At 33.6% G+C, this 17,882-nt stretch overlaps 1 protein-coding gene across 1 annotated transcript in view; it reads left to right on the top strand.

Annotated features, from left to right (window-relative positions):
- The window catches only part of AP-2alpha (adaptor protein complex 2, subunit alpha), a 102,128-nt gene that overhangs the window by 72,061 nt on the left and 12,185 nt on the right, over window positions 1–17,882 (top strand). The window contains exons 6-14 of the mRNA XM_069823080.1: window positions 548–779; window positions 2,552–2,660; window positions 7,942–8,261; window positions 9,484–9,621; window positions 13,461–13,643; window positions 14,378–14,509; window positions 15,850–16,047; window positions 17,347–17,508; window positions 17,660–17,844. Coding sequence (XP_069679181.1) covers window positions 548–779; window positions 2,552–2,660; window positions 7,942–8,261; window positions 9,484–9,621; window positions 13,461–13,643; window positions 14,378–14,509; window positions 15,850–16,047; window positions 17,347–17,508; window positions 17,660–17,844 — 1,659 coding nt within the window. The remainder of the gene's footprint in view (window positions 1–547; window positions 780–2,551; window positions 2,661–7,941; window positions 8,262–9,483; window positions 9,622–13,460; window positions 13,644–14,377; window positions 14,510–15,849; window positions 16,048–17,346; window positions 17,509–17,659; window positions 17,845–17,882) is intronic.

Here is a 17,882-nt window from a genome sequence, read left to right as displayed (position 1 = left end):
TATTTGTTTGGGTTGTCATTCTGTAAAAGAGAATATCCCATGTCCGACTCTAAGCCTGTGTTTTTAATCATACAAATATTTATCAATACTCTTACAGTGCAAGCCTATATAGCTTTCTTGCTGTTCTCAAACATTTACTTCATTGAACTTGAGATGTTTGTCAATTCAGGTCTTCAATCGAAAAGAAAAAAAAAAAATATCCACTTAATTGTACCCGTAGGGAGAATTTTGAAAAAGGAATATCGGAACAGTGCGTTTTGTCAGAAAAAAGCACTGGATGTAGTTATGATATACAGGAAGTATTGGACTGAGCACATTAGCTGAAAGGACCCCTCATGACTTCTAAAAATATAATTGAATAGTCAACATTAGGGAAATAATACAAGACATTCTAAGATCGAATGGTAGTTGCATTTAGACATATTTTGTTGCTGTGAATGAAGAAGAAGAAGCATGCTTCTTGCTATTAGAAACTGTTCTAATTGTAGACAGGTGTTAATAGCATGTGACACAAAGTTAATTGTTACTGTTTCTTTTTCGCAAACAGGGACACTATGGATGTTGTCAAACAGTCTGCAGCCCTTTGTTTATTAAGGCTGTTCCGTACCTCGCAAGAAATCATTCCAAGTGGTGAGTGGACGTCACGGATCATCCATCTCCTAAACGACCAGCACATGGGTGTGGTGACTGCTGCCACCAGTCTTATCGATGCCCTTGTTAAGAAAAACCCTGAAGAATACAAGGGCTGCATTAGTCTTGCAGTTTCCAGACTCAGTAGGGTAAGAGACCACCATAATTCTAGTTATTCCTCATGTTTTTTTTATATTTCAGAATGGAAGCTCAAAGGATATGGAGGATAGCCCATGAACACTTCTGCTGGTATGCTCACTAAGTTTATGAAGTAGATTTTGAGTAAGCAAATCAAGCTTTCAGGTATAACTCCCTGTAAAGTTGATTGGAATAATTTCAAGGGAAAAATTGTTCTGGGGCCAAATATCGAACCCGGGACCTTTGCTTTAACGTACTCAATGCTCTACCAACTGAGCTACCCGGGAACTCTACCAGACACTGATCCAATTTTTCCCTCTATATCCACAGACCTCAAAGTGGGCTGACAACCGTCAAGCAACCAACGTTTAGTGCACATTAACTCTGTGACTTAAATTGTGGTTTTGTGTTAGTGAACAGTGACGTGTATTATGCAAATCAAGCTTTCAGGTATAACTCCCTGTAAAGTTGATTTGAATAATTTTGAGGGAAAAATTGTTCTGGGGCCAGGTATCGAACCCGGGACCTTTGGTTTAACGTACCAATGCTCTAACAACTGAGCTACACAGGAACTCTACCAGACACCGATCCAATTTTTCCCCTCTGTATCCACAGACAGAGTTTGAGTACTCTCCATACCTTCATCTTTGCTTGGGTCAAATGTAATGTTTTGAGCAATTTGATGTAAAAATCATTTCTGCAAAAAGACTTGTGATTGATTGTGTTTTCATAATGTTACAATTTTTAGACCCATTTACTAACGTTTCTTGTAAAGCCAATACTAACTTGGTAATTTTTGTGTTTGTGTATATATGCTTATGTGCATATACTGTGTATGTATGTTTGTGTATGCAAGTGTTGAGTCTGTGAAGAAATTACAGCTATAGATGTAAACTAAAAAAATTCGATTACTTACTCAGAATATTAAAAAGATACTGATAGATGCAATAAATAGAGTCCTATGAAAGTGTTTTATTTTTAAGACAAATTCATTTTAAAATTTCAAGATTTCGATGTCATTGACCATTTGGCAATTTTATTTTAAAATTATGTACAATCTTCTAAAAAGTTTAGTCACACAGATACCCATGTTGTGAAAACAGTTCTTCACTAAATCCTCCAAGTAGTTGTTGAACAGGGTAGGTAATAAAGGACATCCTTGACGTACTCCTCTCCCAATTTCACTTCCTTCTGACATTTCTTCTCCTACCTTGACTTTCACTCGTTTCATATAGATTACTGAATAGTCTTCCCTCTTTCCAATCCACACCAATTTTCTTCACGATTACCATCAATTTATTCCAATCTACTCTGTCAAACGCCTTTTTTAGGTCCACAAATACTATATATGCTTTTTTATTGTTCTCGAGGTTTCTTTTGCTGATTGTTATAGTAGTCCAATTGCATCCCTCGTACTTTTTGCCTTCCTGAAGCCAAACTGCTCTTCTTCCAACTGTCCTTCCATCTTAGAATATAAACTTCGATTCAGTATTCACAGGAGAATCTTTGCCAAGGGATGTAAGACTGATAGTCCTGAACTCGTTACATTTCTTGGCATTATTTTTCTTCGGTATTGACAGCAACACTGTCTCCGTAAAATCTTCAGGGGTGCAATGTGTAGAAAATCAATATTTACATATTTTCATGTTGCAAATCAACAGACCTCACTTTCCAATATATTGCCTATAACCTTTTGAATAATCCTGTATATTAAGTAGTTAGAGATCTATATACAAATACATGTTACAGTGTTTAATTTATCTCCATTTCTGAAATGTTTCAGATTGTAACAGCAAGCTATACAGATCTCCAGGATTACACTTACTACTTTGTGCCTGCCCCTTGGCTCTCTGTCAAACTGCTACGACTGTTACAGAATTATACCCCACCAGGTATGAAGTTTGGTTTTAATGAGTGACAGAAGTCTAATTACTTCGATTACTTTATAGTTTTATGTAAATATTGATATAATTTGTACAGGGACATCATTTTATTTTTACTAACATTTTTAATATTAACCTGGCTATACCTTTAGAGAACGGGAAACACAGTTTGCTATCCCCTTCCATGACTGTAGGTCGATGATACTGGCGTAAAACACAAACAAATCACTACCGGGTATAGGAGGGAAGAAAAGTAGTTCATCCATTTACGTAAAATAGGAAATATCGCGATTTTGAGTTCGATAATTTTCATTAGGTTTTTGTTTAATTAAAATACAGTACAGTATTAAGAGTAAGTGTTTTTACTCACGAACTGAATTATCTATGCGAACGTATCCATTTTGCAGTGTATATTATACTGTCTACAGCACATTAGCGCACAATATAGAGTAAGAAGTTAAATTGAAAAATAATCATAATATGAATATTTAAACATATTTTTGAAAATGGTGGCCGTTCATTTCGATACAGGCTTCAGTTCTTTTGTGCTTATCGCACTATAGACTATTGCATCTAATTCCAATTACCAGTTTCGTCCTTCATACTTAGTAACTCATGTTGAAATAATTCTGTACCTACTCTATAAAAGAGTACCTTATGTACTGTAAATTCAGTCTTCACTTCTGCCCGACCCGCACTGATAAAATTTCTCAGACATGCTATCTACTGTCTGTCCAAGGGGTTATGCCGCAGGATCGTAGAAAGGGGGGAAATCACGTGACAGTTAATTACTTAACGAGGCCCTTTTATTTAAGTTATTTTAAACAGTTGTATAATATTACGTAAACGTCCAATTCCTAACAGAAATTTGATGTTTTCAGAAAAGAGCTAAGACAGCCCAGCTTTTACAGGGGGGCGAGCAGAAGCAGGTGGGGGAAATCGGGATGCGATGTAGGCAAACGAGCAGTACCTGTGCGAAAATATGATTCAATATTGAAAGCTCTTTCGTCACTGGAAAACGCGAACATATTTCTGGAACGTACTATACTCACTAACTCAGTGCTTGTTACTATATGCGGCCTTCATTCTGTGTGGAGGATAGTTGGAACTTCATTAGTAGAAGGGGTGGGAGTGAAGTACATTCAAAAACTCAGGTACAATAAAAATTGAAGTAAAAATAAAATGATGTCTCTGTATGTTTTATGTAAAATTTGCCATTACAAGAATATTTAAAGAAGATTTACCAAGATACTTTCACATTAAAGCCACAAAGTCTTTCATGTTGAAAGTTTAACCAAAGATGGGCGAGATCTAAAAAATGGTACTTTGAAATACCTGATGGCAATTTAAATTCAAATTCAAATTTATTCACAATTTACATTTGAAATGATATATATGAATATATACCCAAAATGAGCATATGCTCGTGCTCGGGTACAGTCCAGTAGTCTGCATAAATTTTAAAGAGATCAGTAATAATGTTGATGTTAGAAATAATAGTAGTAGTAATAATAATAATAATAATAATAATAATAATAATAATAGTAATAATAGAATATCCGTGACGGAGATGATACAAAGATAGTAATACAAATTAATTCATTAATAATAATAATAATAATAATAATAATAATAGTAATAAAACAAAAATATTCACAATAATATAATAAATACTAAGACTGATAAAATAAAATATAAAACCACTTAGCGAGAGTTAATACAACTTAAATCAGCATAATAACTGGAAAAAAAAAATGACGAACTCGAAAATCAACAGAAAAGTTTGTTGTATCGCAGACGACAGCAACAGTCGTATTGACATTGTGCTATGCATTATTGGTAGTAGGGGGGAGCCGAAGGTCTACTTAACTGCTGTTCTGTTCGAATCTTCTCATACAATCATGGGAAGTTAATGCTGAAAAACAAAATGTCTACTAGTCAAACTGTTCATTATTACAGGATAAATACAAATAATACTGAAATATATTAATCAAGTTTCAGTTATAGATCTCCCCTTTTGTGCAAGAGGTATCATATCAAAATATTTTATGAATGGCAGGGAAAATATAAATTTCAATAACTCTCTAGTGACAGAGATAGTGACAAGTAGAATCAAATGTATCTGTGGCGATGCTAAGAAATCATTTATTGCAGATATACACTGTTATTAATTAAGAAAATGATCTATATATATATTTATTACAATGTTTTATCTTAAAGGTTACATGCATCAGATATATACAATAAATATTAGTAACATATAATGCTAGTAACATTTAAAATAATAATAAAATTTATCAAATATCATACTAACACTTTCGCTTTATTTTTAAACTTAAGAATGTGTAGATTGCTTAGGTGAAATTGATTTAAAATCACAAACAGTGTCGTTGGAAACACATATTTACAATAATTTTTGTGTTTTTTCTTGTATTTAATTTCGTATGAAGCAGGTTGGAATCAAATGAACAAACTCAAATCATATGCTGTACTAAAGTTAAAGCAGTGCATAGGTGAAACTTTCACAAAATATGATGGAAAAAAAAAAATGCAAAATTTGGTTTTAGTGTAGCTGTATGATATACATATGACATATTCATAATTCATGTTTCACTTTCATTTCTTCTGGGCCATTTAAATGCCAATTAAAAGCGTTTGCATGAGGATTACCTGTGCATTGTCTGTAATGTTTCATGCATATTTTTTCTCATTTATTTTAAGACTCCCTGTGGAAGATTTTCTCTCTAATTGTAATGCATTTTCAGGATATGTTGAGAAATGTCTATTAAAGATAATAACATTATAAGTGTTCATGTAACAAAAATGTTATAGTTATGGGCGTTTTAATTGTATGATGTACAAAAAGAATATTGAATTAAAAAAATTCATATCTTGTTTTTTTGGTAATTTTTCACTAGTCCAATATGTTACTATGTGCAAACATTCTTCCTTAAGAGGAAAATACGAGTAATAAGTTTGATATGAAAATCTCATAAATTTTCTAAGTGGCACATTCTGAAAAATTTATTTTAATGTAGTATATATTTTGTTTTAAATGGGATTTTAAAATTTTTCTACAGTACACTGGAGGCATTACTGTTACGCAATATCAATTTTAAAATAATTGATATAACTGTAGGATTGAGAATTTTCACTTGCTCCTTGCTTTAAATGTTATTTTATTGAAAGTTGAAATAGTGAAATTATTAAGGAAATAGCATCTGTCCCTTACCTTACATTATTAGATTTGTTTTGATATGGACAGATTTAATTTGAATTTACCAACTACACAGTTTCATTTGTTGTACTTATATGACTGAACATTTGGACAAGGTTAATAAAAATGTCAATTTCAAGACTTTGTGGTATTCAGCATACAGCTATATGTGAGTAATATTATCATGTCTAAAATAATATTTTAGAACAGCCTAGCTGTTAATTATAACCATCACTGCACTGGCAGATTGTCCTTTCATGTTTGTAGAGAATTGTTTTATAATTAAATAATATAGATGATCGCTTCGATGCATCGCAAGAGATTACATGGTCTACTACGTGTACTATTTGAGCAGTTACCGATCCGCAAAATAAGATTACTTATGAAATCTCTGAGGAATTTCTATTTTGAAAATAAAGTATTGTATATTAAGTGTAAAGAACCTTTGCATACAAAAATAAAATGTTAAAACAAATATTAGGAATGATAAAAATGATTTAACTTAAGGTTTGACATAATTTTAAAAGTCCTGTACAAAACCTCCTGCCATATAAATAAGAAACATCAATATTAAAAAGAATCAAAATGGTTGAAATTAAATTTCTAAGATCAGTTGTTGGCCATTACATTGAGCTCACAAATGCTGCCAGGATATTCGGTTTAATTTCTGTAATGAACTGGGAAGAGCACATTTGAAGAATGGAGCAATATATATATATATATATATATATATATATATCCTTATCGACGGGCCAGTTCAAAAGGAAAACAACTCAAAATTTAAAGTTTTGAGAAAATTACATAAGTTTCATGTTTCTGTGAAAAATCCTATTAGCAAACTTATAGTACCGGTATGTATAAAAGATCAGTAACAGAATTTGGAGGTATTTCAATGACCCTTGTATTTTTGACAGCAACATGAAGCTTTAAAATACAGGTTTCTCAACTTTAAATTTTGACTTGTTTCCCTTTTGAACTGACACATTGATATGTATTACTTATTTACAGGCCCACAGGAACAAGAAAAGTGAAATATCTAAAGAAGTACTAAAATGACAAATATTTTAACCTCTTTATAATTGAAATAGTATTAGACTAGCTAGTTTTGTTCATAAGGAATGAAATATTTATTCAGTATTACATACTATTTTGCGTTTTGATAATTATTGGTTTTGTATTTCGTATCATTAAAGGTTTACAATGAAATTATTCTGACAGTTAAGAATCCCAATATTATAGTGAATTGAAATCAGTGTAGGATAACTGTGGTACACTGATAATTCCAGTAATTTGTACGAAATAATTGGTTGTCTCTGTGGTTGAGCTGTAATACGTTTTATGAATTTGAAATAATAATTCATATAAAGTGTGTCCCTATAAAAACGCCGGATTTAATTATGTGAATAATTGCAACAAAAAAAAAAAGATACCAGAGCAGGTAGCAGTGCTCAAATCCAAAGTTAACGAGACATTTTTGGGATAATTGTGTCTTTGTTTTGTTGTTGGTTTGGTGGCACTATTATCTATTCTGTTACTTGCTTTTGTTGCATTTATTCACATTATGAAAGCCGGCATTCTTGTTGGAACACTCTTTAATTACATAATTTGAAATAGAAAAATGATAGTTTGTCATTCTTCTACTTAAAAGTAAAAAATGAAGAGTCCACTACAAGAATGATGGATGCCACTTTCTTGTCGAAAATGAACCAAGACTGTCAATGCATAGCTTAAGACATATAGAATGTACATAGAGAGTTATATGACATTAACACTGATAGTCATTGTCCAATAATGATCGGAAAATCACAGTTAAGCTTTGAGTGCTAAGCATTTCAAACTTTAAATTGCTTCTCCTGCAAAATGTATTCCAAATGACATCCATCATTCTTGCAGTGGACTCTTCAAATGATAATTGTAACTATGAGATTTAAATAATAATTGTAATTAGTAAATTTTATATTCATATGCTATAGCAATTTTTTTTAAACGTGTATTTTCAGTGGAGTGTAATGTAAGAGCCTACTTCTCATGTTTAGCAGAGTTTTGTTAATTTTCTCTGTGTTTCATTTGCAGAGGATCCAGGTGTACGTGGTAGATTGAATGAATGTTTGGAAACAATCCTTAATAAGGCACAAGAACCACCAAAGTCGAAAAAGGTTCAGCATTCAAACGCAAAGAATGCTGTCCTGTTTGAGGCCATCAGTCTTATTATCCATAATGACACAGAACCAAATCTTCTTGTCCGGGCATGTAATCAGCTGGGTCAGTTCCTCTCGAATCGTGAGACCAATCTAAGGTACCTGGCTCTGGAGTCAATGTGTCTGTTAGCTACCTCGGAATTTTCACACGAAGCTGTTAAAAAGCACCAAGAAGTCGTCATTTTGTCTATGAAGGTAATATTCAAGAAAACAAGTGTTTATTCTTCCTTCATTAATTATGTTATATCCTAGATCATATATGTAACAGATATGTCGGGGTTATAGGCTTTGAGGTTAACAACTTTTGTCAGGTTTACTATGCTGCCATCCAGTTGTTACATAAGGAGTCACGTCATAATTTCCATTTGAATTGCATTAGCGACTGTGCTGCCATCTCGTGTTCATTTACAGCGGACGGGTGGCGATCCTGGCGGTTGTTCTCTTCAAAGTGCTGCCGATTTTAACGTAGCGAGGAGTTATCTGTTACATATATGATCTAGGGTTATATTTATGTTTACAAATAGCACTAATATTTGACTTCCTTGGTGTCAGGTAATTATCATGTTTGTCATTATAGTTGGACATTGAAAGTAACACCCCAAGCTATTGTAATGGTGTGCAATGTGTGCAAATAGCAGAAACAGAAACAAGCCCTTATGGAAACTCTAAACTACTAAAATTTCTTCTTCGTATAATGGATTTTTGTTGCAAAAATTATGAAAAAAGTATGTGTATTGCGCATGTTGTTGTTGTTTTCTAATGCCAGGCGTTTGACAATAAAGTCATTTGACCTCTTGCACTCCAGTATTTTTCAAAGATATTATCATTGTCAGCCACTGAAGCACAGATTTTGAGGTGTTCCGAATCCATTTCTTGGTTTGAGTTGCACAGTGGGCAGTTAGGGGACTGATATATTCCAATTCTGTGCAGGTGTTTGGCCAGTCATGGTCTGTTGCCAATCTAAATGCAGCTACAGACGATTTTCGTGGTAAATCGGGAATTAACTGTGGATTTTGAAGCCGAGAGTTCCATTTTTTCCCTTGAGATTGTGTTATCAAATTTTGTTTGTTGAAGTCTAAGTATGTAGATTTAATAAATCTTTTCACAGAGTAAAACGTAGATTTAGTAACAGGTCTGTAAGTAGCAGTGCTGCCCTTCTTTGCTAAAGCATCCACATTCTCATTTCCCAGGATTCCACAATGGGATGGTATCCATTGGAATACAATTCTTTTATAGAGTGATATTAATTAAGAGAGGTATTGTGCATGTAAATATGATATGATGATGTTATGTTATTATTGATGCTTGTGTACTTAGAATATTACAGTTTGCAAACACTTTTAATTGTTATCTGTAAATATGCTCTGTTACAAGATGCATATACAGACATTACAAGCAATGCAATGGATGTTCACAGATGGAAAAAGACGTATCCGTGAGGCAACAAGCCGTTGACTTACTCTATGCCATGTGTGATAAGAGCAATGCTGAAGAAATTGTTCAAGAAATGTTGAATTATCTTGAAACTGCAGACTACTCAATCAGAGAAGAAATGGTAAGAAATAGCCTCACCATAATTTGATACATTGGTGTGTTTTTCTACATAGAACACACTCCTATTCATATGTAGTTACTTGCTAAAGTGATTGGTACTGAACTGAATTGCCAAGATTTTGTTTCTTACTTACTTATGGCTTTTAAGGAACCCGAAGGTTCATTGCCACCCTTACGTAAGCCGTCACATTGTATACAGTTTTTTTTTTATGTTTATATACATATCAGGAAGAAAATGCAAGAGTTCTTAACTGAAATTCTTGGTTGTACATGTAACTAGAGGAACAATATTTTACATGTTCTTTTTGATCCATTGAATTGATTGATATTGAAGTGTCTTCACAGTCAGTACTTTCCCATTGATTGGCTTAATTTTACAAAAAAAAAATACGTTTTCAACATTGCTGATGCAAAAAAAAAAAAGTGGTTTTAGGCCTGCTATCTGCCTGCAGTGATTTCTCCCAACTATTGAATTTTTTTCATATTTGCCCTAGTAACTGTGTGTTAATTTATCTGAAAAAGATGTACTTGAAATATAGTCATTAATTAAAAAAAAAAAAAGATTTTGTTTGGATTCAAGAACACACATTGGCAATTTAGTCGAAATCGACGAAAATCCTGAAATTTTTTATTACATAGAACAGCGTTTCTCAAACTATGGTGGTTCTCGAGGTCTGCCCTTGTGGTCCTTCAAAAAGCACAGAAGAAAAAATATAATTGAAACGAATTGCATATCACACTATAGCTGAAAATCTCAGAGTTTGGAAATGACACATGACAATCGCTTTTTACTTTTTCTCGCAGTACTGACAATTTATGAAATTTGTTCCCCTACCTGTCTACCGACTTCCCACTCTACTCTCAGCAACAAAAGAGGGATTTAAAGCACTATGAACGTGGTGTTTCTCGCCATCTTTCCCCTGCACATCAACTGATGACGTGGGGCTAAGTACATTGGCATATCTTTCAGGTGTATTCTCAAAACTAAAAGAACTAAATCTCTCTCTACAAGGTAATTCTTTGATTGTTCTCAATGCGCACGACAAAATAAAGGTGTTCAAGAGGAAACTTGGTTTGTTTGTCAGTTCCGTAAAACAGAGGATTTTTTCACCATTTCCAACCGTAGAGTCGTTTTTGGTTGAAAATTATTTCGTTTTTGGAAAAGAATTATGCAATGACTATGTTCGCATCTCGAAACTCTGAGGTCACAATTTGAAACTTATTTTCTAGATAAATATGACGAATTTTCAGGGGTTCGTGATCCCTTTCATTGCAATATTGAAAATAACAAACTTTCATTGATTGAAAGAGAACAGTTAATTGAACTCTCGAATGACACCGGACTTAAAATGAAACTCCAAGCAGAATTTTTGGACATACAAGTGAAAAGAGAATATAGTGAACTGTATAATGGTGCTTTACAGATTATAATTCAGTTTGCTTTTACGTATTTATGTGAGAAAGGGTTTTCATCATTCATCACTAACGCCAATAAAAACAAAGTAAGGAAATCGACTTGATGTATGTGACGATCTCAGACTTAAGCTTACCAGCATACATCCAAATATAGAACTCTCCAGAGTTGGCAGGCTTATCCATTTAATTAATGTGAATGCCAACATTTATTTATTTTGTTTAATTAATAAGTTAAAGATTATCCAAACTCTAATACCTTGATTTATTGAAAAAAAAAAAGAATTTTCTTCTTTTAACATTAACTTATCAGTTAATACTAATATAGGCCTAAAATTAAATGAATGAAATTAATTTTAATTAATTAACTCTGTTTTAAAAAATGTAAGTATACTGGTATTAAAATATGCTACAAAAATGATAAATTTGCTTTTGAAGGGAACAAGAGTAAGGTGGTCCGCGGAACTATTCTGACTTAAAAAAGTGGTCCCCACTTCAAAAAAGTTTGAGAAACGCTGACATAGAATAATGTAATAAATAAAACTTTGCAGTTCCTATCAATTAAGGATAGATCAATTTTCATCGTATCTTCAAATGCCTCTGGTATTATGACAACAGTCGATGTAAAATGAATTTCAATAACTGTCAAAGCAGGCTTGTGTGCACCACTGCTTTGGAGCACCAAGCATGTGCAATGCATTGAGTCTGGAACTTACAAATTTCACGCGGGCCATTTTTTTTTTTATCTTTGTAACATTCATTTTCTTCTGTAGGTTTAATTGTTTATTTCTTCTATTTATTTATTTGTCAGATTTTGTCTTACATCTGTTTGTTTATGAATGCAATTATTTTGCTGTAAGTTTTTAGTATGGTGTTGACTTATTTACTTACTGGCTTTTAAGGAACCTGGACGTTCATTGCCACCCTCACATAAGCCTGCCATAGGTCCGTATCCTGAGCAAGATTAATCCATTCTCTATCATCATATCCCATCTCCCTCAAATCCATTTTAATATTATCTTCCCATCTACGTCTTGGCCTCCCCAAAGGTCTTTTTCCCTCCGGCCTCCCAACTAACACTATTATATGCATTTCTGGATTCACCCATACGTGCTACATGCCCTACCCATCTCAAACGTCTGGATTTAATGTTCCTAATTATGTCAGGTGAAGAATACAATGCGTGCAGTTCTGTGTTGTGTAACTTTCTCCATTCTCCTGTAACTTCATTCCTCTTAGCCCCAAATATTTTCCTAAGAACCTTATTCTCAAACACCCTTAACCTATGTTCCTCTCTCAAAGTGAGAGTTCAATTTTCACAACCATAAAGAACAACCAGTAATATAACTGTTTTATAAATTGTAACTTTCAGATTTTTTGATAGCAGACTGGATGATAAAAGCTTCTTAACCGAATATTAACAGGCATTTCCCATATTTATTCTGTGTTTAATTTCCTCCTGAGTATCATTTATATTTGTTACTGTTGCTCCAAGATATTTGAACTTCTCCACATCTTCGAAAGAAAAGTTTCCAATTTTTATATTTCCATTTCGTACAATATTCTCGTCACGAGACATAATCATATACTTTGTCTTTTCAGGATTTACTTCCAAACCTATCTCTTTACTTGCTTCCAGTAAAATTCCCGTGTTTTCCCCAATCGTTTGTGGATTTTCTCCTAACATATTCACGTCATCCGCATAGACAAGCAGCTGATGTAACCCGTTCAATTCCAAACCCTCTCTGTTATCTTGGACTTTCCTAATGGCATACTCTAGAGCAAAGTTAAAAAGTAAAGGTGATAGTGCATCTCCTTGCTTTAGCCCACAGTGAATTGGAAATGCATCTGACAAACTGACCTATACGAACTCTGCTGTTCGTTTCACTGAGACACATTTTAATTAATGGAACTAGTTTCTTGGGAATACCAAATTCAATAAGAAATTTTGTATTACATGGAATAATGTAATAAATAATACTTTGCAGTTCCTATCAATTAAGGATAGATCAATTTTCATCGTATCTTCAAATGCCTCTGGTATTATGACAACAGTCGATGTAAAATGAATTTCAAATTTGAAAGCAGGTTGGAGCACCAAGCATGTGCAATGCATTGAATCTGGAACTTAGAAATTTCAGGTGGGCCATTTTTTTTTTCTTTGTAACATTCATTTTCTTCTGTAGGTTTAATTGTTTATTCCTTCTATTCATTTATTTGTCAGATTTTGTCTTATCTGTTTGTTTATGAATGCAATTATTTTGCTGTAACTTTTTAGTATGGTGTTGACTTAGATCATAAAATTCGCTTTGTGATACTAAGGGAAAATTTAATGGTCATAATGTGTAATTTGATTTTTGTTAATTTATGTCAATCATTTGAGTAGCAGAAATATATAACTCTATATTCTTTTTTCTCTGTTTCAAGGTGTTGAAAGTTGCCATTCTTGCAGAAAAATACGCTACAGACTACACATGGTATGTGGATGTTATCTTGAACTTGATTCGGATAGCAGGCGACTATGTGTCAGAAGAGGTGTGGTACCGTGTTATTCAAATAGTCATAAACAGAGATGATGTTCAAGGTTATGCCGCAAAAACTGTGTTTGAGGTAGGTGTTAGATTTAATAACATACTTGATATGTAAAGTGCTGTCATGCATATATTATCTAGAAGTTTGACAGAAGTGACTTTAATTTATTCATTTCTCCTCACCTTTTTTGCTTTTTAATTTTGTTTTTATCTTCAGTAATAAATATAGTACTTGTTTATGGTACAAGCTGGCTACTAGTACTAAATATAGTTGAAATAGTAGTTAATGTGCATCAGTGTACAATCTAATAAAGTCTTTTACAAAGTTCATACATTTACAAATCCATTTGTGGGTAATGTTACATTTAAATGACGAAACTAATTAAGAAATTAAAGAATTTTTGGCCTAAAATTTAGTTTTGATGAAATTAATTCAAGTCATAATATTCTTTGTGCTTTTCTTTCTTCTATTAAAATGATAGGATGATATCTTGTAAAAGTGTGTTAACTTGCTTTGGTGCAATAATACGTAATTTTGTGTTGATGGTTTTCAAAAATATCTGGTAGCATTTATTCTTTTTATATAATTTATGCTGAAGAAAAATTGCTTTTTTTTTTTTTTTTTTTTTTTAAAGGAAATAGAACAATTTTTCTACCCTTTTTATTGATTTTTAACCATTTTAAAATAAATATGTTGACAACAGAAAATGGATACAACCGAAATATTTTGTGAGGAAGGCAGGAATTGTTGAATTAGTAGTAATTAAAAATTTATTGATGTGAGTGGATATACCATTGTTAATGTTTTTACAGGCTCTTCAAGCACCTGCCTGCCATGAGAATATGGTTAAAGTTGGTGGCTACATTCTTGGAGAGTTTGGTAATCTGATTGCTGGAGATCAGCGGTCATCACCTTTAGTACAGTTCCAACTTCTACATTCCAAGGTAAGCTTTGTATGAACAAAAATTTTTCTTAATGTGTTGTGTTGTAGTCTGAGACTTGTCCATATAACCAACAGTGAAATAATGCAAAAGTTTTTCATTGTTTTCAGTCAGAAAAATTATTTCTCTTCTCGAAATCCAATGTGAAATTCAATTTAAATATTTTTCTATACTAGGCCTAATTTAATATGTACCATATTCCCCATTATAATTGTACAAATTTTCTCCTTATTTACACTTTTTATGTTCTAAAGAGAATTATGTGCCGGTTGCGTTATTAAAACTTCAAATAAGATGTTGTTTAAAGTTGATGTACTTTCTTTCAACAGTTCTTATACTGTAATATGTTTATTTAATGTTAATTTGTTGTACTGTGGAAAGGAGAAACTATATTTTAGAATAAGTCGCAGTTTTGTTCTGGTGGGAGGAGAATAAAGGTACGGTCACACATCGCTACTTTTGCTGTGCAACTTCTGTACTGCAGCTGCAAAAGCTGCACGCTACTTTTCGTGCTGCGCAACCCGAGTGCTGCAAAAGTTGCAACTGGAGGTTGCGAGTCTGTTCACACAAGGCGCTACTTTTGCAGCCGCAGTCATGCTGCAGGTTTCCATCTCCGTGTTGACTTCTCAATGTACATTTTGTGGTTATGTTCGCATTATTAAGAAACTCATGCGAAAGCTTACTTATCTATTATTTGCTTTTCTGTCGTATCTAGTATTCAGAAATTGACATTATTTCTACTGTAAAGCTTTTAAAAACGCCTATATACTTAAATGATAACCAACAGCATATTCACGTAATCAATGTTGGCAACCCTCCTGTTTGGAACTACGCTACAGAAAATTTAAAAAATGAATTATATCGTCAGCAATTATGCTCAGACTGTGTTGTGTATTTAATAACTGTTACAAATAATTTATTTTCATCACATTTAAGCTCCACGCAGCATGGAAAAGTAGCGAGCAGCAGGTTCGGCAGCCGCTACTTTTCGGGTTGCACCGTTGTTGACACGTCGCAGTACAAGAGTTACGCAGTTTTTTGTACTGCAGTGCTGCAAAAGTAGCGACATGTGACCGTACCTTTAGATTTGTGCACGAAAGAGGTCGTGGAAGCTAAATCATTCTAGTTTAAGCTACTTTTAACAAATGTAAAAAAAAATTGATGGGGGATTCATGGGTGAAAATAGTGCTTACAGTTGCATGTAGAAAAAGGCGCAAATAGCCATAGTAGCTGACACACCCTTTTTTAACCCCACTAACTGCATGTAGAAATCATGGTTCAACTCTAGTTATATAAATAAATGCATTTATCCTAAACAAGAGTTTTTTTTCTCTCTCTTTCAGTACCATTTGTGCTCGCCCATGACAAGAGCCCTCCTGCTCTCGACGTACATCAAATTCGTGAATTTGTTTCCCGAAATTAAACCTCAGATCCAAGAAGTGTTCAGACAACATAGCAACTTGCGTAGTGCAGATGCGGAACTCCAGCAGAGGGCGTCAGAATACCTGCAGCTTAGCATAATTGCTTCTACAGATGTTCTGGTTTGTGACGTTTTCTCGTATTATTTTACTTTTGTGCACTGAAGACTGGCCTCAAAGGCATGTAGAGTGGAGGTCGAACTTGTAAATGACGATGATAATGTTGAGGCAGATTTTTTGTTGAGGTATTTCCTTTTCATTTGTCACCATTTCTTGTCTCGATAAAAAAAGAGAGAGGAATAGTTGGGACAGAATCATATTGTTGCTGTGATTAATCGAAAAATATGATCATTGATAGACACACTCAAATTTCGCGACTCGCGAAAATTTAAAAACCTTACAAAATGAAGGGAAACGTGTTTTTAGGTAATTTGTAACATATTTACGTGTATTTTGACACATCAAATACCCGCGAATTTTAAAAAATTTGCCTCTATCAGCGAATTTGTACTTTTACTCGAGAAATTTAATATCATCTATCAAAAAAATCGTAAATTAAAGCCATTATTCCCCCCCCCCCTCCCCGCTATTTTCTTCCCCCCTTTCCCTGAATTCAGCAATTTATTAACAAAGTACTAAAAGAGATATGTTACCAAAAATATGTTTGCGCTATAAACAAAGTATCAAGCCTTTATGGATAAAATGCCACGCACCCAAGCAAATTAGTGCTGAGTGTCAGTCTAAATCTTGCCAGAAATTCTTCTTCGTCATACTCTTCATACATCAGGTTTATTATGCCTTATTTTCTTTCTTTTCCGTGTTTCCAAAAATATATTATAGTAATTCACAATTAGTATCAGAGATTCATGTCTAATGCTGCTGCCATTTTATAATTTATTCTCTAGATTCGACGGCAGTTTGCTCTGCCAACATCTCTGAGGGATGACATTGTGATAATTGTGTTAAAAAAATCCTGCCAAATCCTAATTAATCACATGTTGCCACATTAATAGCAATTGTAATTTTTCACGCCCTTTTCTTTGTTTCCCTTCTTTAAAATTTAATATCTATGTTTACATATGTATAATAATTTTTTTTGAGGATATACTGAGTCCGTAAGGGCTACCCTCAATGGGGGGCAGTTTACTATTATTATTATCAGTCACGAAGCTTGAGTTGAGAGTGCTAGGAACAATAGACTGTGCCGGTACTATTTCGCATTGTCTGTAATGAGGCGGTATTAGCGATCCTAGTGGTCAGCAACTATCTATGGATGCATATTTACTACGTATTGAGCTTCGTGACTGTATATACTAGACTGTGGTATAACCATGGAATTAATTTAACAGGACTTTATTCTGTGTTCGTAGAACTGGGTCTTAGAAAAATAAATACAAGAAATTAATCATATTTAACATTTAGGCGACAGTGTTGGAAGAAATGCCAGCATTCCCTGAACGAGAGTCATCCATTTTGGCCGTTCTAAAGAAAAAGAAGCCAGGAAGAGTACCAGAAAATGAGATTCGTGAAGGAAAGAGTCCTGCTCCTACAACAAATCATCAAAATGAGCAGCCTCCTGCACAGGTATATTTAATTGATATACTGTATTATTCTTTGCTTGTACTCAGAGTTTTAGTTTTTTGTTTCGCATTAAAGATGTTCTCTGTGCGTGACTGTATCTATGTGCAGAGGGAACATAGATTGGTTTAATTGTGTGAAATTGTTTTTCTCGCAGGCCCCAGCTGTGAATAGTGCATCAACAGACTTGCTTGGTTTATCAACGCCGCCGGCATCACAGCCTGCAGCTACAAGCAACACAGGTGTTCTATTAGATGTGTTTGGGGATATCTACAGTGGGTCACAAAACACAAACAACATCAACAATCTTGCCCCTGCACAAAGTACATACAATGCAAAGAAGTGAGTTGATTATGTCTTTTTTGTTCGTGAAACTGCTG

This window comes from Periplaneta americana, chromosome 4 (assembly GCF_040183065.1).
Source record: "Periplaneta americana isolate PAMFEO1 chromosome 4, P.americana_PAMFEO1_priV1, whole genome shotgun sequence".
Lineage (NCBI taxonomy): Eukaryota > Metazoa > Arthropoda > Insecta > Blattodea > Blattidae > Periplaneta > Periplaneta americana.
This window is presented reverse-complemented; position numbering and strand designations above follow the sequence as displayed.